We start from the raw sequence: 22,922 nt of genomic DNA on the forward strand, positions 1-22,922 counted from the left end.
TTTGTCCGCAACGCTTGAGGACAACAGATCTCTGTGATTGCTTTTCCTTTTTTCTGCATGGAGAGATTTGTTGAGTAGATGACGCCCAAGCAATACCAGCTCAAGTGTGAGTAGCTGAGGTTTCTTCATTGCTTCGTGTGTTTCAACATATTGATTCAAAACCATACGTTGACAGTTAATGGAGCACGGCAAGTTGTGTGACGCGCGGTTGCGTGATACGTTACACACATGTAAACTCAAGCAGGTGGCTTTGCAGTGATGCAGCTGCAACAATCTCATCGACTTCTGAACACATGTGCCAGCTTATCTGATAGAAACTCAATTTACCAATGATTTTTTTTACATTCCACCCTTCATCTCAGACTTTCTCTCTTGTTTATCCCGGGCCTGTGCTGTCATAGAGAACAAGACAAGAACTATAAAGAATTGTTTCTGCCCTAAAGCTGACAGCTGTTGGAGGGGCTCATTGGTGGGAGACCCTTTGAAGTATGCTCGGTGACTCCACACATCAAATCTAGCTTCCTTCATCCCACTTCATCTTGGAAAAAGGATCGTCTCATTCGTTTCAAACTTGGTGATCTCCAGCCCGCACAGCCTTTCAGTTCCTCAGTTTCATTTTTTTGTCATTTTTTACTTTTTGCCTCCGTTTTGTTTTTCTGTTTTAGAAGTTTTTTTTTAGACCTCAAATATTGATCACTCTTTCTCTATTGATCCGTGTTTCGGCGCATAAATGGAGCTGACATTTCTTGCTCTGATTCCCCCTGCAGTGAAGCGGTGCTCGCATGACACGGCAAGGCTCAGGGCGCTAAGCTGGAGTGTAAAAAGTCAATACTAAAATTATAACCAGACTATCTGCATCATTGAAAGGCTTTTTTGTATTAGGTTTAAAAAGATCCTTCGTTAACACAGAGGATTCAAAGGTTAAAATCCAGGTCAATCAGGTATGCAAGGGTTTGTTTCCTTTTGACTACAGTTGTATGCAATAGATCTGCGCCCCTACTTACTCATGATGTAGACATAGTGTCCTTGTATAGCTCAGAGCGTTTTTGTCATAAAAGCCCAGTTGTCTTTCACAATCGGGATGGAAATAATAATCCGGGCATCCCGTTGGGCATTGAAGGAGAACGTTTGAAAAATGGCTTGCGCCTGCCTCCAATCAGGGCAAAGACTACGTGAATGACATGACAACCATCACAACAACAAAAGCAAGAACAAAGCTACTGCTGTATAGGCTCCAGGAGAACATTAGTTGGGCACGAATGGAGGTCAAACCCAGCAAATCCGGCAATGTTTCTGTTGTCAAGTTCCGGTTTACCGATGACAGGTTCTGTATAAAGGGCGAGCCCATACCAGCAGTTAGGGAACAAGCCCGTCAAAAGCCTTTGACGGTTGTACACTGTAGACCTTAAAAACGCCGAACAGGTGGAACAACAGCCAGCTAGCAAAGCAAGTGTTGTTGAGGCTGCAGCCACTAATCTGGATGAGCTAATTGACAAAGGTAGTGGGGATCTGAGGACAAGTCCAGTGAAGGATAATCAAGACCTGGCCAGTGGTGCGAAAAGAAGAAGCCACTGGCTGTGGTTTAGGCGGATAGACACAGCATGGGCTGCCATTGTTAAAAAACAATGCGACACACCCGGTCTTATCAACATGCGGTGGACCTCCCTTGGCTAAGGATGTCTTGTGATAAAGGGTCAAAACACCCAATGAGGCTAAGGTGCACAACTGACGTTCGCATTGTTGGGAACAATACAAAGGGCATTATCTGCAGCACCTCACCAAAAGGCATCTTTCATCCAGGATAATGGATGTGATGAAAGTGGGATCACACACAACTCATGTGATGTCTCTCTGATAATAGCAAATATAAGGTAAATATAAATATGCAATGTATTTCCATAACCATAGATTCTCTAAACACAGAGGATGCCTACCCGACGAATCCAGTATAACCTTGGACCTCCTTTCCTCTATTCATATTCTTGACTTCTCCCCATGTCATGCATAAGGCGTGGGAAAAGTCCTATTAGGCATCAAACTGTGCTGAAATAGTGGGATTATAACACCTAGGGCCCTAATTTAATGTGCATCTTTAATCTAAGCGCATGGTCTATGTATGCACGGCGCAGGTGCACTCAGGGCATGTCCGAATCCACTTCTGCTAGTTTAATGACGGTAAAATGGTTGGCGCGCCCGGGCTCATAATTTAAATGGGTTTTCCCGATTCTCTTAATTAGTAATGGGTGTTTTATGGGCCAAACATGCTGTTAACCAATCAGAGTCTCATCTCCCATTCCCTTTAAGTGCCGGTTGCGCTCGGGCCATGATAGAGCTCTGACACATGTGCTTTGGATGACATCAAGACAAGCAATACGGCGGAAAGCGCAATTACGTCTGTAGTGCCCTTTCCAACCAAAACCATACACTAACTGCAATTAAATCACCTTAATACCTTGTTCATAAATATGAATTAAAAGGAAAAGACAAAAACATAGATAGAACAACATATGCTGACCAATTGCTGTATGAAATGTTGACCAATTGCTGTATGAAATGTTGGCCATCGATGATTAGTCATGTGCATGCGTATTACTAACAGACATATACACAGAGACCGGCATATATACAGAGTACTTGTATATGACAGACAGGTATGTAAAGATCAGCAACCAGGTGTTATTACGTTGTGAGTAGCAATTTCTGAGTAACCACATGGTCTTACAAATGCAACCTCTGTTTCTATCCGCTCTAAGTATTGTTGCACTTAGGACATATGAGAAAACACTGAACTCACCGAGAAAGACACTGCTATAACTTTCTTTCAGTGTAATGAACAAGCTTTACGGAAATTATGTTGGTCACAAATCTTCTGAACCGATGGGCCTGATGCGTTTTACCACTAACATTACGACACAACACCTGTCTTTGGACCAATGTAAAACCTCAGGATTAGCCGATAAAATGTAAACACATTATTTAAGAAAGGCGATTTAACGACGATGTGAAATACTTACTTCTTCCAGAGATGAAGCTTGATCAAGAACAGCTGGTACTGATCCACTCTTGAGAATATTTATTTTGGCAAAACCCATGCTATACAGGGCAAGCCGGATTTTTATCTTTATGTCCATAATAATAATATTTTAAATTGTCTTCCATTTATTTGTAATATCTGGCAATATTATGTGCTGCAGCTCATCCCTCTGTGTGTAATAAGCAGAATGTACGAGCACTGTGCAACCACCTATATGCACTATTCCTAACATGCTCCTAACATTGCACCATTGACTTTAGACCAGGTTGGTCTATGGCGCAGTCTATTTCAGTTCCTCAAAATAGCAACGCGACAAAAATGCACCTGAACACACCATAAATGCATTTGCTATTTAAACAACGCACCGCAGGATGGAAAGATGTGAACTACATTGGGCTGAAACTAGCATAAAAACTTGCGCCGCATTGCGTAGGATAGGGCCCCTAGTCTTATTAAGCAAATCTTCCTGTAGTATTAACCTCTTCAGCTCTGGTACATATTTTGCACCTGAATTTAAAGTTAAAATTGTTTTCAAGAATTGTAAAATATATCACGGGTATGGGCATCAACTGCTGACATTTACCTGTCATGAAACCCCAGCGTGATTGACAGCTTTGGTACCCAATGAGCTCATTGAAAAATATTTAGACCTGTCGGTCTGAAGAGGATATCCATTTCTCCTCAAGCCCTCCCGAAAATGGCTCACTTCATTGTTTCTCTCTCTTATTATCTGTCTGTCTCTTCTTCCTCACGCCGTGAAGCCTCTCTTCATCATGTTAACTTCAGATTGATGGAGTTTCAGGAAATACAGGCTGACACACCTCTCAGACCCTCATTGGCTGAATGTAGAGTCTGGTGTATGGTAGACAGTGACAAAGCACAGCAGCTCACTGCACATCAAGCTGTATTTAATTGTTTCCTCTCTCTGTTGTTGTCTGAGCGAAAGTGAACACAAAGGTATAGTTCTTATTTAATGCAAATTCTGGAAGATGAATGGCTATAGCGTGCACCGTCTTCCCAGCATGCTCCATGAGTTAAATATGGCACAAACTCAGAAGAGAATCTCAGAAACTTCTTTAACTGTGTTTATTTAAGAAAATCTCAGCGTCTCTGAGGTAGGCTATTCGTCGGGTCTATTTATTTTACATGTTTCCGGGAAAAAATAAACAACAAAGAAATACATACTTGTTTGTCGAGACGCAGACGAGACGTGCCGCTCGATGTTTTCTCCTCCCTGAACATATTATTTTTCACAGAAGATGAGGATGGGCTGTGCTTGCTTGAGTGGATTTTTTTTTTTTGGGAAATACACAACCAGATATCTATACACCAGCCACATTTATCAGTCCAGTACTATACATAAAACACAGGGATTACTCTCCGATGCCCGAGGCTCAGACAACGATGGTTACGTGTTCAGTGTGTGTTTGTGCAGGAGTGTGCGTACACGTTTGTAGGTGTGCTGAAGTGTGGAAAATGAGTAGGCTGAATCTTGCTACATCCAGCCTACTGCATATCATCAGCCCGAGGGCTTTTAACAAAAGCGTCCCATTAGCGCATGACCGGCTTCTTCACAAGCTAATAAAGACCCAAATGGATTACGGCCCTTAAATCAGTCTGATTTACTCTACTGGCTAGTTTTCCGCCGGATGACTCTATAGTTGAACACGTGTGGATCTTGTTCCTCTTTCCAGAGCAGGTACCACCCCCAGCAACTCCACCACCCCCACCCCGGTCACCATCTAATGCACTTACCGCGTAATTGGATTGACATTATAAATCGTCCTGAACTTCTTCCTAATGTTAAAGAGACAGTTCACCCAAAAATTTAATTTCTGTATTTATGTAGTTGTTTCAAATCTGTAAACATTACTTTGTTTTGATGAACACAGAGAAAGATATTTGGAAGAATGCTTGTCATTGACTACTATAGTAGGAAAAATTGCTTCATACATTATTCATACAATATATTTTGAAAAATGTAGGAAAGCAAACTTTTGCTTTTGACTACCATTGTAATATTTCCTACTCTTGAAACATTTTTCCAAATATCTTTCTCTGTCTCCATCAAAACAAAATAATTTATACAGATTTGGAACAACTCGAGGTTGAGTAAATAAATAAAGACAGATTTTTTATATCTTTAGGAAATTATCCACTTTTTTTTACCCTGTGTCCACATGTGTTTCCTCATGTGCACAGTCTGCCACATAACGTAACAATTCAATTACTTCCTCTAGTTGAAATTCAATTTCACGTCACTGCAGAAGTTCTCGCATTAGCCACATCACATTTAATCAGGTTTTCCTCAGTTCGTCAAGTGCCGATTAGCATCAAGTAACAGAGTATTACTTTCTGCCAGGTTGAGATATGAATCAAACAATGGCGCAATATGTGTGCCGCACTCATTTAGCATTGTGAGTAAGAGAGACGGTTATGTAAGAAGGCAGCGTCGTGTGGAAAATGAACAGGTGGCTTCTGCTCCAAGGCTTCAGAGTTTATTTCATGTGCCACCTCCATGCAATGTGTGCATTTTGGCCTTCTCTTCCCAAAAAAGGCATAGCTCCAGTTGGTCTGGAAACAATTAGAAAAGGTTGTAGAAAGCCAAGGAGGCTTTGTCAAAATGTCAGCGAATTAAATGACTTAATTTCCCCTCTTTTGTTTCAACAGGCAGTTCATCCAAGTCGACCAACCGGCCAAAACAACAGCAGCAGCCTCACAAGGGAGCGACGGCCAGCACGGGCGCTCACTGCAGACCAGCACGGGCGACCCGTGGCGGAACGGGCGACTGCTTGTGAGGACCGGGCCTGCGCCACTTCATTGGTGAGCCAAGTTGGGGGAGGGTTGCGGGAACCAGGCCAGAGAGCTGTTGAAGGTGGGCAGACATCATCTGAGGTCCCCGCGACCCGGAAGACGGATCACCCTGGGCCGTCTCAGATCCCTCGGGTGTTTGCAGGAAGCATCACCAGTCTGCCCGGCAAGGCCAGTCCTTCACGCAGCTTGTCTTCAGACAGGGAGAGGGGACCTCGCAGTGAGCGGGGGCCTCTGCCCAGGCTTCAAACCTCCTTTACTGGCCGTCTGGGACAGCCGCCCCGTGGTCCACTGTCTTTACATATGTACAGCCGAAAAAATGTCTTCCTCCAGCACTCTCTGCATACAGCTGAACTGCAAGCTCTTGCTCAGCAGGATGGCTGAGACAACACATACACACATTGACACAAGCCTCAGACGGATACAAACTCCACACACTCCACTTTGGTGCAGTTTCTCAGCGATGTGACCACGAGTACCTTCAGAACCACGTGTACTCAGTTATCCTGCACAGTAACTTATACTGTTTTTCCTCTTAAATCTCAGCTAGATTTTAACTGTACATTAGGACTCTAGCTATTCATTTATACTTTGTCAAAACCAATCCGTCTTCTGCACTACTTTTTTAAACAGGACACGCTGCTCTACTGTATTAAATACTTTGGATAGACTTTTTCACTCGAAAAAGTGAAAAAGTCGGTTTGGCGGTTAGTAATGGAACTCTAATGTTGCAGCTCAAAGGACAGCTAGTCAAAAAATAAGAGACCACTCCAAAACTATTTTGAGGTTTTCAAAATGTACTTCTTATAGGTGCGTGTTGAAGTAAAATAATCATTTTTTGTTCTGTTCTGTGAACTAGTGACAACATTTCTCCAAAATTACAAATACAAATATTGTTCTTTATTCAAAGGAAATGGAAACAAATGGGTCCAAATAACAAAAAAAGTTGGACTGTAATTGGTCATTGCTTCCTTTTTCTACTGCTGTTATTGTTAAAATGATACTCAATTACGGTCAAAACATGAACACTACCAAAAAATTATGAAATGACAAGAGGGTGAGTAAGTGATGACAGAATTTTCATTTTGGGTGAACTATCCCTTTAAGACTCCTTTAAACCTCCATGTGGTAACACATGAAATACTAAGTATTAAGCCACCACAATAACAATAGCTTTCATCTTTTTGTGACGGGTATGATCGACAGAGACCGGTTCATGTCAGCGTGACAAAAGTTAATTTTGGACCATGTATAAACGCCTAATTGACTTTCAAAACAGTTTCAAAACCATTTAACATTTACAAGTCTTAACCCAGACTCACAATCACAAACTGTCTTTTTAGATTAAGCCTAATCAGTTGTAATGTTTGTAATTGCGGGTCACATAACCAGCCCAGCAAGATGTGTTGCACCAGTAAACACAACTCCAGTAAACAAGACCCCTGCATATATTGCCAAACAGTTCTCGGTGGAAGAGAGCGCTTCAAACATCTTGCTGCTGGTGAGAATTACCCTCGTGTTGTCAGACCCCTTTTATGGAATTTAACACTCATTAGCCTTTTCTAATTGCAAGCTGCTTTTTTCCCGTTTCCTTTGGCTGCGAACAGAAATGGAAGTAGAGAATTCTTTTGTACAGTGATTTTAAGCTAAAACTGATTTGACAGCCCTTGTGGAGAGATTCAATGATAAAGCCTTAAGTAATAAACACTGCTGCCTTCGCCGGACAGTAGATCATTAGACGGATTTCCAAGGCAGCTGGGTCTGAAGAAAGAGATTGTTCTACTTTTCTGTAAAGCCTCTTGTAGAGAAATTCACTATATTGAAGGTGCTGTAGATGATGTCGGACAATTCTGTTATCATTCACCCTCATGCGGTTAAAACCTGTTTATATTGCTTTCTTTAGAGGAACCTGAAATAAGATACTTTGAGAAATGCCTCATTGGTTTGTTTCTATACAATGCAAGTCGATGGGGTCCATTGTTGTTCGGTTGACCAACATTGTTCAAAATATCTTCTTCTGTGTTCTGCAGAAGTAAGGAAGACATACAGGTCGGACATGGCATTAGGGTGAATGAATTGGCAGAACTGTCCCTTTAACTTAACTTAAATTAATGTGGTTTTTCTTTGTGAATGTGCAAAATGATTGACATGCAGCATTCTGATTGGCAAAACAACAAATCTGTTGAAACTTAAAGGAACCACATATGCCTATCATTGTGATACTAAATATCAGTCAACCTGAGTGCCATTCCTTAAAAATCCCTAACAGCACCTTTAATCCATTTATTTTTGAAAAACTCCCATTTACATATAGATAAGTCTTTGATTTCAGTTTAATACAATAGACTTGATAATGAACATAACTAAATGTGTTAATATCTCCAATACTGTAGATTTAAAGCTGCCATACGCATCATTATTAGTGCACTCTAAGGATGAATTGTGGAAAGAACTAATGGCCTCATTTACGCAGCGTTGGGATAATATGATGTAATGTTGGGACGGTGTTGACCCGGCTTTACGGATCAAGCGCTACAGCAAGGACACGTGGAGGAGAAGGAAACCCTAAAGAAACCAAGTGCCATCCATCCAGCAGGTCTGCTCCCTGAGGTCCACTGCTCCAATTCCAGCGATCCGCTGGGAACGCCATCGCTTTCTATCCCAATCCCTCTCTCTCTCTCAGACCTACTTCCAGCATTATGTGCGATCAGGCCCGGTGAGAGAAAAGCTTTGGCTCCGTCACACTATTACTCCTATGATATCGCAATCCCCTGACCGGAACGTGTTTGTCTTGTGTGATTTCGGAATGACCTCACGAGGGCAGATGCTGCTGGAAGTCAGTCTGTGTTTGAGCTCTTAGCAATACTGTTTAAATTCTATGTGGGACTGTTGGATGTTAAGCCAGCGGTACGAGAGAAAGGACTGATCCTCATTTTATGCTAAGCCTGCACATGGGTTTTAAATGCATGGCATGACTTTAAAGAATGGACGTTTATGGGTTCGAATATAAGAGATTGTGTGGAGAAGGCAAGCGAGAGGAAGAACTCGTGGATTTTTACACATGTCTAGATATTTGATATTATTTGATATCAATACACATTGAATTGATATTTATTTGGCCTTATTTATTATGTAAAATTGAAAAACGAATATCAACTCTTATTTTGTGTGTTTGGGCTTTTCAACCTGTGTATAAAATGTGTCCTCATTACAGATTCTGGTAATACAATACATCGAAATCGTCATTTTTAAATGTTGACATTTTTTGTTTAAGTATTTACAGGGTTCACATAACAATGGCACTTTTAAGAGATTTCAACTGTAATAAGATTTTAAATATTGTTTTTATGTCCTTCTCTCTCTCTGGTGGTTAACAATAATTTTCACTCTGTAATATATTCAATCTCATTAAAGACAGATATTTCAAAAACAAATGGCTGTCGTAAACTATAACTTGTAAGCCCCAGTCTTTATTTTCCACATTACGCCTTCTGTAAAGTACTTTTGCAAGCTCTGCACCATCAAGACACCTGTTCATTAATGTTTGACATCCTTTTTTAATGTACACAGAGAATACTCTGTAAGCAATATCCCATTTTACAATCATCAACTCTAGGAAACTAGGCAGAAAAATGCCATTTCTTTGATGGCCTGCAGCAGTTTAAGTGTCCTGCCCTTGATTCCTGGTGAAGAGGGAAAATTAATGTCATTCTTCTCAAAACGCCCTCTAGAAATTGCTTATTCTGTTGCCTGTAATGTATTGCATCAAAATATATGTCCCAAATCCCCATGTGACTCACAAGATGTGTCCCCCCCATATTGCTCCGTTTCAGTTCAAGCTTTACAATTCACTTCAAATATCTGAGTTTCACAGCACGTAGCGCTCTTTCTCTTATTCATCCATAACCGTTTTTTTTCCAGCTAAAAGGAGACCAAAAAAGACCTTCAACTTATAAGCAAAAGTAATTGCACTGCTCTGCAGGGAGAGAAGTTGGCACCGTGGAACTCTGGGAATGACAGGCGTCTGTTGTTTTGGTGTGAGGGTGCTGTGACTTTGATGCACGAGGTGTTTCTCTGTCACTGCTCATCAGTGTTTCTGTGGAATTGATGTGGTTATGCTTGACACCTGCGTGGAAATTTCTTTAAAATGTTTCCACAGTTGCCAGAAGTCATTTTGCACATTTGTGGGGATTTTTCAGGATGTTTCTTAAAGTTTGCATTTCACTGGTTGTTCATTGGTCTTCATTTACTCGAAACCTGGCATAATTCAGTTCTGTGGGGTGGCACATAAATCACGCGCTAAAAATGCTCCTCGGATTGAATGAGAGTTGATTTTTTCCTAACTTATGATATTTCATCATTTATGTTAGTTCAGAAAAGAAGCAGAAGTTGCTGTAAGAATAAACTTGATCCTCGGTTGACACACCCACAACAATTGCAAAACCGGAAAGCTTTAATTTGATTGGATGACTTAACACAACTTTAAGGAACAAGAACATGTTTTGTAATTAGCAGGTATATATATATATATATATATATATATATATATATATCCTTTTTTAGATAGTACAGGGAAATGATGACCGGAAATCATACCCTGTCAGAAAAAATAAAAAATTGTACCTCTAACAGTCGCTGTGAAAGTGCGCAAAACGGTTACCTTTTTTCACATGTACAGGTATACAAAACATAAAATGCTGTACCTTTTGGGTATGTTTTTGAGTATTTGGGAAATATTCTGTACCTTTAAAGGTACAGTTACATGTTTTGTACCCCTAACATGTAAATGTGTCTTAAGATCTTTAGGGTACAAATATGTACCCAAAATGTACAATATTTTATATTTTGTCTACATGTTGAGGTACAAAAAAGGAAACGCTCAAGGGTATCACCCCAGCAACGGAAAAAGGTACAATTTTGTACTTTTTTTCACAATGTATAGAGTCAGTGGAACAGGAGTTGGGAAAGGACTACGATCTGGGGCTTGAACTCGGGTGGCCTTATGTGCTTCTGGTTTTAACAAGTTCTTTCAAAGAATAAATGTTGTATTTGGCAAAGTTTTAAAGGTTAGAAAATGTGATAAAATGCATTTGTAATATCAGATTTTTAAATCAGTTCAGTTGATATTGAGGAATTTCCTCAATATAAAAATGTACTGTTTCTTTTTGATTTCTTAGTTACATCTGTAGTTGCATTTTCCTTTTGCTTGTGTTTTTTGCACAAGTATTTTTTTCTATGCCAGTGGAATGTTTCATTAATTTCGGATAAACCTGCCTCCAGCAGTATAAAATATCAAAACAAATCGGTAGGTTTGTCGGCTGGCTTTTTTCTTGGCCAGTAAAATCAGCAATGTGGGCAACACCTTTTACATGAGAACTAATTCAAATGAATTTGGTCGAAAAATGTAACTGTTTTCTGGCGGACTGAACAGTGTTAGTTAAAAATAAATAAATTAACTTAAGCCAACCATTCTTGGGCATTTAACTTAAAGAAATATGTCTTGGGAATAAAAAATGTGGTAATTGAAAATACACACTAATACAGTGTTCCAAGTCTAAGAAAGCTACATTTTATATCACTAGTTGTAATATATCTGTTTCCAAAACGCTCAGGAGCTCGTGGCCTGCCATCAAGAGTAACTGCATCGAGTTGAATCCCCCCAAACTCAGGAAGGTCGTAGTGGGCCAATAAGTAGGCCTGTTGCTCACTACACCCCACTGGCATGCCCATCTCCCCACGGTGCCCCAAGCGGTGCCCTCTACTCACCCTGCCCAGACACGCTGGCATGTTGAGCCATTGTGGGAAGCGTACTTTTCCCCATGGGAGATGCTTTTTTTTCGATAACTGAGGAATGAAACAAAGCAGTAGGATGAGAGAGAAAACAGCCCACACAGCTCATAGCGGCTGAAGAGTGTCATTTCTTTATACAGAACAGTGTGTTGTCATGAGTGGCGTGGAGCTCTTCATCATTGTAAGCATCATCTGTCGTGACACAAAATAATCGGGCATGTTGATTAAACTAAATCATCATTTAGCCTCAACATAAAACAAGGTTTAAGATAAAAGACGGTATACAGTAGAACACCTCCATTTTATATTTAAACGCTCTGTGCACAACCTCAGCAAAACAAATTGAGGGTGCCGGTAATGGCAGATAAATTTGATTATTATTCCTTTCCTTCCCGGATGAGAGAAAGGGAGCGTCAGAGGATTCCTGTTACCGTTGGCTTCTTCCTCTAACAGGAATTCAGTGATGTTCATAGGGGCACTGCATTTAATATCGACTTGCTTTGATAGCATGTTGCTTAAATTGGAAATGACCCTGGGACATAAGGAATAATCAGAAGTGTAGCACAGCCTCGGCCCGCGCCGCTCTGTCATAGGAGGTTAGCGGGGACTTGGGGCCCATTTGCTCTCAGCGATTATAAGCAGGTTTCTCATAGCGAGTGGGTGAGCAAAATTCTCTCATATCTGTCTTTCACTTTCTCTCTTTGCCTTCCTGATTGTGCAGCTGCAGTTTTGTTCCCCCTCGCTCCCATTAATTTACTTTGTGTTTAGCAATTTTGTGGTCCAGGGCCTGAACGGACCGAGATACTAAAGCACGCCCATATTAGATAGCAGACTATATTGAGAAGCGTTTTTGAGTGTGGTGCCGTGAAGAGGTGCATCCTGGGATGTGTTTCTATAAGGTATTTTGCCACCCATGGAGTAACATCCATTTGCGTCTTGCGTCAGAAAGTGGCAGAGAGCCATTATGCTGTGAATGTGTCTTTCTCAGTCCCGCTCGCGTGGAGGACTCGTAAAACCATCGCCTGAGGCAACCCTAACACAATGAGACTGAACAGTCTTTAACACCTGCAAAGCCGCATTACATATTACCCCAAATTGCACACCTCAGGGCAGTTTATTGTTCCAGCTATAGATTCAGACGGATAAGTGCCTCGACAGGCTTAGCTCAGCATTGGCTTTCCACTTCTCATGTCAATCCAGGCTAATGCCTTCGGGCTCTTCCCAGGGTCCTGAGTCTCTGATACAGACTTTTCGACCTGTTTTATCTTCATTAGCTCCTAGCAAACCCACTCTAATATCTGACTGCTGAAGCAGCAGCATGTTGGTTCAAAATGGACTCCTGAGAGTTATTACAGCATAGAGACATGGCATGTATTTTGATGATTGTGATGACTGATGGACTATTGTGTTTACATTATCCGTGTCACTATCTGGCAGAAACGACACCATGTTAGAACTGACTGGTTCTGAGAGTAGTCCTTTATTGTTGCCAAAATAAGTCGTTGTATTAGAATTTGAACATATTTAGATAATAGAACATTAATAGAACATTTTTAAAGGTGACATGCCAGCTCCAGGCAAAAATACTGCACTAAAATACTTTTTTTATTAAATTACACTTGGTATACTGGTCTATTTTCACACATGTTTGTACTTAATATACTAAAAATATAACGTTTATTGCTTCTATTCATGGTGTCTGAGAATAGCACAATTCAGTACACTTATATCTTAAGTTTATCTTGAAAACGACGTACAAAAATGAAGTACAAAAATGACCACTTTAAATACCTTTAAGTGTATTTTAGTGCACCTTTTTTGCCTGGATAAGCATTTTAAAATTTTACCACAACCAATCTTGGCTGAAAAAATATAGCCTAGTGTTTCTACTCACAAATGTATTGTTTTGCTTTACAATTTTTTTATGATGCTGATATTCACTAGCATTATGGAACAGCCATAATATTATTCACTCTAACTGTGCTTAGCTGAAGAAAGTTAGAAATGTACACCTAGTACATTAAGGGTACATAAATTATGGGGTTAAAATCATTAGGGGTGAACTATTCCTTTAAAAATCGTTTGATGTAGGTCTGATTTTAGGCATATCAGAATTATTTACATAAAAACACAAATTTGTTTCTTTCGTTTTTGAAATGGATGACTTAACAAATATGCAGAAAAGCAGCCAACAGTTTTGCATCTAAGGACGATATCTGAAGAAGAGCCAAGAGAAAATGCCAAGAGTACTCTTTTGTCAATTCTAGTGGCTACTTTAAAAATGCAAAAATATATTTTTGAGATATTTTAAATGTAACAGTCTGATTCTTATACTTGTATTTGCTATTCCACAGTATAGATACATTTTTATGTGAAAAAAATTAAGAATAATACACTTTTAAACAGTAGCGTACAGAAGTCAAGCACACAAAACTCAAACAAAACCATCTCAACCTTATTTCTCTCTCATTCTCTTTCACCCTCATAAAAGCGAATATCTTTTGGAAACTTGGGAAGTCCAACCTCTTTCTTCATGTTTCATCCCCTTTCTCTGTTTCTTGCTCAGCTGTGTCATTTCAAGCCTTCATAGACATTTTGTCTATGCAAATGGCTCTTATCAACTTCGTAGTACTCAGCATTTCAATCCGTCCACCCCCAGATAGTTCAGTTCATTTCAGCCTTCCCCCCCTATGTTTTCAGGGTCAGTCAGCCAGAAAACCAATTATTCGTCCTCTCTTTATCACCTGAATGAAAGCGAGAGGGTTTGAGGCCTGCATTCATACCACAGACCCCCACAAGTCTAACATTAGTGTCTTTTCTGTACATAATGCCATTGAATTTCATCTCCTGCAAATGGGTGTTAAACAGGAATCATTGTATATGTTACTGTATTTCATCTTGTTGAGGAGCCAAACTAAATGATCATTTGTCTCCCCCCCAAAATACTGCAGTTTTGAGATGCGTGTGTCTGTGACCCAATTTCTTCAAACACACTGTCACCCTGCTAAAGAAGAGTGAGACACTTTGAGATTAAATGGCAAGACGCAATTCAACAAGAAATTCTGGGCAAACAGCTTAGCAAAAATGGCTGCCCTTGCACCGAGATCATGTGGGAATTGATAGATTTACACACTCCGAGGCAAAATAGTCAATTAATCTCACAAGAGAAATGGAAATTGGATGTTGGTAACACGTTCCAGTGTCTTCAAAATGAAAGGAAATAACCTCCTATGCTTGTTGATCATTTGATAGTACTGTTTCAAATGGGTTTGAGACTGTTGACAGCCTCATTTATGTCAGGCTTCCACGGCAGACGTGCGAGATTAGTTTGTTCTTGTGCCGAAAGTCTCCGTTTGGCTCAAGTCTCGGAGACTGTGAAGACATGACTTCAGGCAACGCTCGCTGAGAGCATGAGAGTCAAACCGAATGCAAGGTGTTCCATTAATCATACGAGGCAAACTCAACGCAAGGGCAGTGCCAGGCTAGTGGATTGCGTCTGTTGGCCCCCTTCGGCCCCGTTGTTGATGAACCCCAAGGGGGAGACAAATCTGTCCTAGCTCAGCACTTAAACTTGTCTTTATGCCCTTGAAAAACCAAAGCCAACTTCATGACTGAAGGAGATTTGTTTGACATATAAAGAAATCCGAAGCAAATTTTTGATGTGCCGGAGGTGACAACTCACCTGCTATTGGTTACAGTGAAACAAACAATCTTGTGTCAGAGGCCTTAACTTATCATTGGCTCGCGCAGATGATTGTTTTGACCTGTCGGGGTGTAAGAAGAAGAAGAAGAAGAGATGGACTCTGAAGCAGCCGTGGAAGTGGGACTGGGGTCTCACTCTCTCTTATTCTCCGAGGACATAAAATGATTGATCTTAGGAGTGTCTGAGTCCTGGCGCAGCAACTGTAAATAACCTGAAACTCATCTTTATTCAGACCTCTCCACCTATGTATTGACCCAAGCGCTCTGCACAAAACCGCACCCGGCATCTCTTTAAGGACATACGACTAAAGCTGTCAATATTTTAATAATGACATTATTATCTAAAATGTGATCTCTCTTCCCAGGGGGCAAGTCAATTACCTTGAATTCACATCAGTTGTGCCGCTTTTATGTCCAGACCCACAACAAGTATTTGCCAAATGCTTTTACTCCAAAATCCAAGTTTTGCATCCTGTAAACTCTCATTACTTTTTCAAATCTACGGTTAAATCAAAGCATTTATTGAAATGAAATGTCAAGCAGCTCAAATAGAAGGGAGACCTCTGCTGTTTGAGAACAGGAACTGCGGCCATTTATCTCACACATATGAGACAGCCGCAGATAAAGTGGTGAGCTACGCAGTTTGGTTGATGAATAACATATAATGTTGTCGCTTTAAATCAACAGTGCGTGTGCGATCTGTCTAGCGTCCTGTCATCCAAAAGATTGAGCGAATCAATGATTTCGCAATATTCAAACCGACTTGAATGGGAATCAGCACCATGAGAAGGTGAACAGCACCCTGCGGCCCGTAACAGTGTAGCGGAGCCGCGCTCGATGGAAAGAATGCAGCGGACTGCTCGTTTACCACTGTGAGTGAATAGGCTCTTATATCTAGTTCGCAGCTGTTTTATGATGTCTTCTGAAACACTTGTCATCTTAGCCCAGCAAAGACCAGGCTCTGGCATGCGGATTTCGTCAATGGAATCGCATTTTCTAGAGGGAGAGAATAGCTAAAAATTGATCCACCAACTTTTATGCCCCGGCAGCAAATTACACATAACGACCACAAATCACAAAGCTATTTCGCCCCATTTATGAGAAGTTAATGCTATTTAGTAATGGGCCGGAATTTCAGCCAAGTGCGCTGGAAAAAGTTGCAATTGTGTGTTTTATTTCTTGGCTATTATTTGAGCCAGTGATCTGCTGTTAAGTGGCCTGACGTCTCGCGGGGTATTGCTCTCAGGTGATGCTATAAATAATGCACAGTCTGAAACATATAGAAGTTGAAGTGCTCCCTCTTTATTTTGAGACAGGGGCTTTTGAATGATTCTCATGCTTCAAACTCGAAGGTCTCCGCTTTAATGTTACAATAATCTGTTGCGAAATTAGTATTCGTTGCGTGCGCTAGCCGGCTCTGAGGGTTTCAGTTCAAATATTAAAGTGTATTTTGAATAATCTTTTGGAAGAATGAATTTAGAGACTTAGAAAAGGGGTGATAGTTGCTACGAGTTTAAAAATAAATAAGCATAAAGACATAATCATCTCAGCCATTTAAACAGTTCCCACCTATTCGCTGGTGACCCAATACAAATACATTTAGGAAAAACCCGAAAGCTTTGCAATATGTTTTTTTGAAGTTACAAGATATTTTTTATTAATGGAACTTTTGGGTCTCTTCACAAATCTAAAAATGAATCCTCTGATGTTGGGAGACCTATAAATATTGGGTGAGGATATCAGGACAGCAGCTGGTGCCAAAACAAGCCCCACAACATCTTCTAAAGCGCTTCTTATCTAACTCTCCACCCCAACTCCAGGGAGTCAATCTTAGGGCATGACATTGTGCAGAGATAAACCTATAATCATTATGTTTTTCTTGCTTATAAATAATTCATTTCCAGAAATCACCGCGTTGGTGCGCTTTGAATGGCGGTGTGTTTGTATAAAGCGGAAAGTTTATGAAAATGTAACTTGGTTACTCATGTTTTTTTATAAAAGGAGACATGTTTTATATCGAGTGAAAGTGAGTTTGAGAGGATTGCCAAATGTATTTATTATTTATCTTAACTCTTGACTGAGCACTGGCAATGTATAGGCTTCATTTGTCAGCATGCTTGACAACTTCCTTACACCAGACCCATTATGCACTTTGTTTACATGGCATCCATTAAGTGACCTATCAATATTTATGTATGTCTGGAGCTAAATAAAAGGACGACAGGGAGTCAAAGGTGAGCTGAAGCCCATCAAGTATAATTCCACACGCTTTTACATACATAATGGACAGCTTTGGTGCCTTATACAGTGTGCATTATGCAAATCACTTCGGTATCTGTTATAGGTTTCTGTTATAGAGCGAAGCCTTGTATTATTGACCTCTATAGTGTTCTGCTGGGATACATTGATATTCTGCCTCTCCCTTTTTGTCTCACGCCTGATCCAATCACTGTGTTAAATGAGGCATTGCTTTCTCTCTATGGATTTGAGCTATGTAGAGACAACAGCTACATATCTCTTTCTCCCATAATCCTTTGGCTTCCCTGGGTGACACCAGAATCAACAATGTCATTGAATGGATAAACAGGTCATTAAAGTCAAGCTACTGTACAAAAATGTATGATTTATAGGTCTGAAATTGGGACAGTTAAGAGAAGTGCCAGAGCATTCAACGTTCTCTTGACTATAAGATACAACTTTCATGTCAGAGTGTGTCTGTTTTGTCTTTTACATCTCCCAGACGTCTCTTGGAGGTAGAACAGTCAGCACATTACCTGAAGGTCATAGATCCACAAAAGAAGAGAATTTAATATGTCAAGTACAAATAGAAATGTGCATATAAAGTTCTTTGTTTTATCTGACTGGCTGCAAATAACTTCTAAAGTGTGGACAGCTCATGACATGATGCTATAAAAAAGAAACCGAGTGCAAATCCACTTTGTGTCTGATAGCAAATGGAGTTTTGTAAATCATTTAGGAAATGTAAATGCACATTGCCTAGTTTTTCTAGTAAGAGACTTTGCAGTGATGCTAGAAGGAGCATTTTGCTTCCCGAAAGAACCTTTCAATAAAAATGTCCTGAAAGAATGATTTGTCCTCACCTTTTTAAAGTCTAGTACATATTCCCACTATAAAGAGCCTTTCATGTCCTTTATTTAACCATTCAGCCCAACAAAGATCCTTTCAGGAACCTTAAGAGTATACTAATGTTGTGAATCGTTCTGTTTTGGACTAAATGATTTTCAGTTGCCGGACAAGGGAGGAGCCATAGTCTCAGATAAGCCCTCTCCATTATCATGAAACTACCTCCGCCCACTCTGTGGATCCATCTCTCTCTCTCTCTCTCTCTCTCTCTCTCTCTCTCTCTCTCTCTCTCGCTCTCCTCCGTGTTAATTCTGTTCTGGACAGCGCCGGGTACTGATGCTGCTGCCCGTGTAGTCGCATCTATCCCGGGGGCCTCCTCCCACTCATCACAGTTCGAGAATCCGCATATACAGGCGTTCATTCAGTGTCGCAGAAAAGTCATGTCTCTCTGCAGCACTGCAACGGAATAAGGGCACAGAGAGGAAAATCTACTTCAGATGTATTTCAGCTGAAATAGCAGCGACGTCCGCGGTTGCGAGTTGGAACCCGTTGCTTTCTGCATCCACGCAAAAGGAAGTTATGTTCATTTTATTCGTTGGTGTGATGCTGTGAGATGCGTCGTGGTTAATACACGGAACCCCGATTTATTCGGCCGGTTGGGGGAAAAAAACGATACAGTATATGAGACAGATTTTAACTTCGTTTTTGTTGATTTCTGGATGTTCTGGAGTGCGTATACCTGGAGATCTTGAGCATCGGGATGTTTTAACGCGTGCTGGAAATCTCCAAACGGGAAGATTTCGTCTTTAGCGCATCCAAGACGCATAAAAGCACCGACAGCGAGCAGTTTAAAAGGAGGACAACCAGCATAACTGGACGGGATTTAAAACTATCGTCATTTTTTCTGTACCTATACGGAGAATAGAGGGAGAGATGAAAGTTTTTCCGGCAGTGTTGTTTCTGATCACATTTTGGAGTCTGGAGTGGGAGCCAGTGCTTCCAGATTCAATTATTCACATCGGTAAGTTCAAACCTCTAATACACCCTAAACGACAGTGATTTCTCTATATATCCCATCATGCATCATGTTCAAGTCAGTTCAGTTGTTTCAACGACCGAAACCCATACTTGCATTCCATACAAATATAGAAAATGGGGTGCTTTTTAGTGCTGGTGAAACAGAAGATCAAATACATGTCCGTCAGACATGAATCGAGTTTTCCGTTATAACTGACTTTATGTGTGCATGAAAATAAAACAGCCCTTTTACTTTGAACGCGATTGTGACCATAATATCAGGTTAGCGCATGAGATGAATATCTCCATCTGTTCCCATCAATGCGTCCATTATGCACACCGTGGCTGAGAACAGGTGGTTTGAGTACAAACGATTCCTCGACGCCGCATAAGCATGCCACTGCGTTGCCACATCGTCTGGTCACACAGAAACTTGTATCAGCAAAGATTAATAGTGTTTGTGATACTCTGTAAATCGATTGAAAGGTATAGCGCGAACGTTCGAGTGGAAGGATGGATGAGGCATATGCGCGTGCATGTTTCAGCGATGGGTACGAGGATTGGCTGTGTCGCGCGAGATCGGATAAGGTCCAAGAGGTCTTAAATCAGTGCTGTAAAAAAGACAGGGTTCCTCCGAAGGGCCACGGTGTGGAGGTGGAGGCCAGTGTGCTGGAGATTTGGCAGGAGTGAATCTGGCGTGAGAGCATGCACGTTTAATTGAATTAAGGCGTGATTGATGATCTAAACAAATAAATATGCGATATGCCGCATGCGTTTGGCGAAGTGGCGAATGTCTAAAAGTCGGTGAGATAAGTCACGCGTCTAACCTGGCATTATTAAAACCTCAAAAAATTATTAAAGTCTTAAAAGACAAATGAAAAGGTAATGGCTGATGTGAGATTAAGAACAGAGTGTGTTGGTCTTGGCTGTGCTGGCACAAATCTGTCGCGCCACTTGATGAAGGCACCAATTTATTTTGATAACATCTGTTTATCATACATTTGGGCTTTCAAATATTCTGGGTATTTAATCAAAACTGTTATATGCTATATTTGCTAAATATAGCCTTTAATATTAAACAATTATTCAAATTAAAACCAGAATATGTATTTATGCACTATCTCCACGCCAAAACGCGCTTCACCGACGCCAGACCTTCTCTGCATCGAGACGCTCAGACAGGTTTGACTGTCATTAATCCCTCCTAATATTTATTGCCATTGAAAAGTGACGTCACACGGGAGCGAAAACTACAAGGTTTTCCGCTCGAGACCACCGATGAAGGCGTTTTATTGCACGCGCTTCTCTTGATTGCAGGCGACTTTAATGATTTCCACACCGAGAGAAGTGTCTCGAGCGCCGTGCTCTGCATCGCAATGCCGCAGCTCCGCTAGGAGTCCATTCAGAAAGTCACAGTGATTTATGCCTGTGGAAAGCCTGGAGTTTGCAGCATTATGTGGGTGCTCGGTTGGCACCCTCCTCGGCACCCTTCAGTACCAACAAACAGTGCGGACAGAATATTCAGTGTAAGCTTTGAAGTTGGTTCCAGTATAGAGATTCATGATTGGGTCATTATTGCTAAACCTCTCGCTAAATTGTGCTCACAAAGCTAGTGCAAACGTTTGCGCAAGGTTCCATTGTTTCCTCCTATGGTTCTCTGCCAAAACTTTTGCTCTGTGTTTGCTCTTTGCTCCTCCAACCAAGCGTTTTGTCTACATTTGAAACTCAGATGATCATTTTCAGCTGTCTATTGGTCTCAGTGCACCACATGAATCTTTAATGAAATACAGTAGCTGTTTCAATTAAATGAAGTCCACTGAGCCACTGTGTGTTAGCAATCGATGTTGAGGATGTACTAGATTTTGTCTGTGACAGTTTAAATCGTGAATCGGCCTTCTTTCACAGAAAGATTTGACATGTTGAGAGCATATCAGCTCTGAGGGGATCTCACAACACTTGGCCTGAAACATTCTTGTAATATTGCATGACAAAAATGTGCCACTGCACACGGAAAGAAGACACAGAGAAAGAAATCAAAGCAGGCGGACGGACGGGAATCAAATCATTATCCATTTTCACTGTGCAGTCATGGTCGGTTACACGTGAAACTCCAAAGCCAAAGGAAATTGCAGAATGTAATCCTGAGCAGTGCTCGGTAGGTGGGCCAGATGGGATATGCCATTGCAGCTTCTATTTTTGGACATAAACTAACTGCTATGGCCTCCATCCTAAGAACATGAAGATAATGAGATGTGATGCCCGGAGACTTTCTTTCATAGAGTTGCTTAATCTCTCTCTGTTCTTCTTTCTAGTCACATAGTAAAGAAGCGCAGGTAGTGAGTAGCTGTGCTTGTAAGGTCTTGTAATTACAAGCGTGCGTTGAGATGTGCTTTTGTTTAGATTGGATTGCTGTATTGTGCCTGCTCAGGTGTTGTAACAGATAATAAAAAGTTGAAACTCGAGAGATGGAAGGCTTTTGCAAAGATGCATAAAAATTAACGTTTGACAGATTAACCGGTGCATTGTGAATTCCTTGAGTATTTTAGTTGGTGAAAGGAGTGATTATGTGGAAAGGCCCGCAAATGGTTGACAAAATAAATGTTGTCCTCTTGGGGTGCCATTTGCAACATTTACTCTGGAATTTGTCCCGATCCTTTACGATTCTCCTCTAAATCACTGCTCTGTGCTTCCATGAGACCTGTGAAATTATATTGCTGCTTCTTCAATATCTCCCTCATAGTCCTGCAGAATTATCTTGTTTTTGAAAGATCTGCATGGGATATGTATGTCATAAAAAATGTAATGAAAACAGTATTCGTGTTCTTCCAGACAGAACCCATGAGAATAACCCTGTCATACTATATTCTATAAGAACCAACAGCGTTCCGTTTTATTATACTGAATGTTTAACGTACATTATATTTTAACACTGCAAGGAAATATGGCTGTCACTCATTTTCCGGGTGCATAATCCTGTACACACAGAGTTCGGTTATTTTCAGAAATGACTAAAACCGAAGTCTGCTTGCTCCCACCAGACCTGCAGTCTCAGGGTAACTCGTGCATCACATTCCCCAGAGTGAGTCTGCTGTTTAAAACCAGCGGCTTAAAAAGGTTAAACGAATCACGGTTAATTTGTCTATGGCAAAACAAATGACTGAACTTCTTTTAAACATGTCATTTTGTTTTTGCATAAAATTGAGAACGAAGATGATATTTGCTTTTGCTTCTGAGACCCAAGAAGTCTCACATGAGTCTCTTGTATAGTGTTTTAGCTGTGCTACAGATGCTAAGATTTTCTAAGACACATCAAAGTCTCTGTTAGAAATTCACATATTTCCATTTGAGCTCGAATATATTTGATCAAAATCTTCCAAGACCATATTATCTGAATTATGCGTTCATTTTGGATTTTAAAGCCTCTTCTGTCTTGTACTGTAAGACCGTAATTGGTAGACTAAGACCTTAATAAAGTCTCCTGAGC

At 40.7% G+C, this 22,922-nt stretch overlaps 2 protein-coding genes across 7 annotated transcripts in view; both read left to right on the forward strand.

Moving 5' to 3' along the window:
• The window catches only part of ccser1 (coiled-coil serine-rich protein 1), a 74,239-nt gene extending 64,981 nt beyond the window's left edge, over window positions 1-9,258 (forward strand). For 2 of the 3 annotated variants that reach the window (XM_056772943.1, XM_056772942.1), the window contains exon 10: window positions 5,705-9,258. In XM_056772943.1, the coding sequence (XP_056628921.1) occupies window positions 5,705-6,229 (525 nt within the window). In that variant the 3' untranslated portion in view covers window positions 6,230-9,258. The remainder of the gene's footprint in view (window positions 1-5,704) is intronic. The other variant, XM_056772944.1, reaches the window with a different exon arrangement.
• A 9,486-nt stretch (window positions 9,259-18,744) lies between these two features.
• Window positions 18,745-22,922, forward strand: part of grid2 (glutamate receptor, ionotropic, delta 2) — a 319,512-nt gene continuing 315,334 nt past the window's right edge. For all 4 annotated transcript variants that reach the window (XR_008909529.1, XR_008909530.1, XM_056773228.1 and 1 more), the window contains exon 1: window positions 18,745-19,442. Coding sequence is in view for 2 of the 4 variants with exons in the window: in XM_056773228.1 (XP_056629206.1) it covers window positions 19,355-19,442 (88 nt within the window). In the remaining 2 variants the exon portion in view is untranslated. The remainder of the gene's footprint in view (window positions 19,443-22,922) is intronic.

Source organism: Triplophysa dalaica, chromosome 18 (assembly GCF_015846415.1).
Source record: "Triplophysa dalaica isolate WHDGS20190420 chromosome 18, ASM1584641v1, whole genome shotgun sequence".
NCBI classification, from domain to species: domain Eukaryota; kingdom Metazoa; phylum Chordata; class Actinopteri; order Cypriniformes; family Nemacheilidae; genus Triplophysa; species Triplophysa dalaica.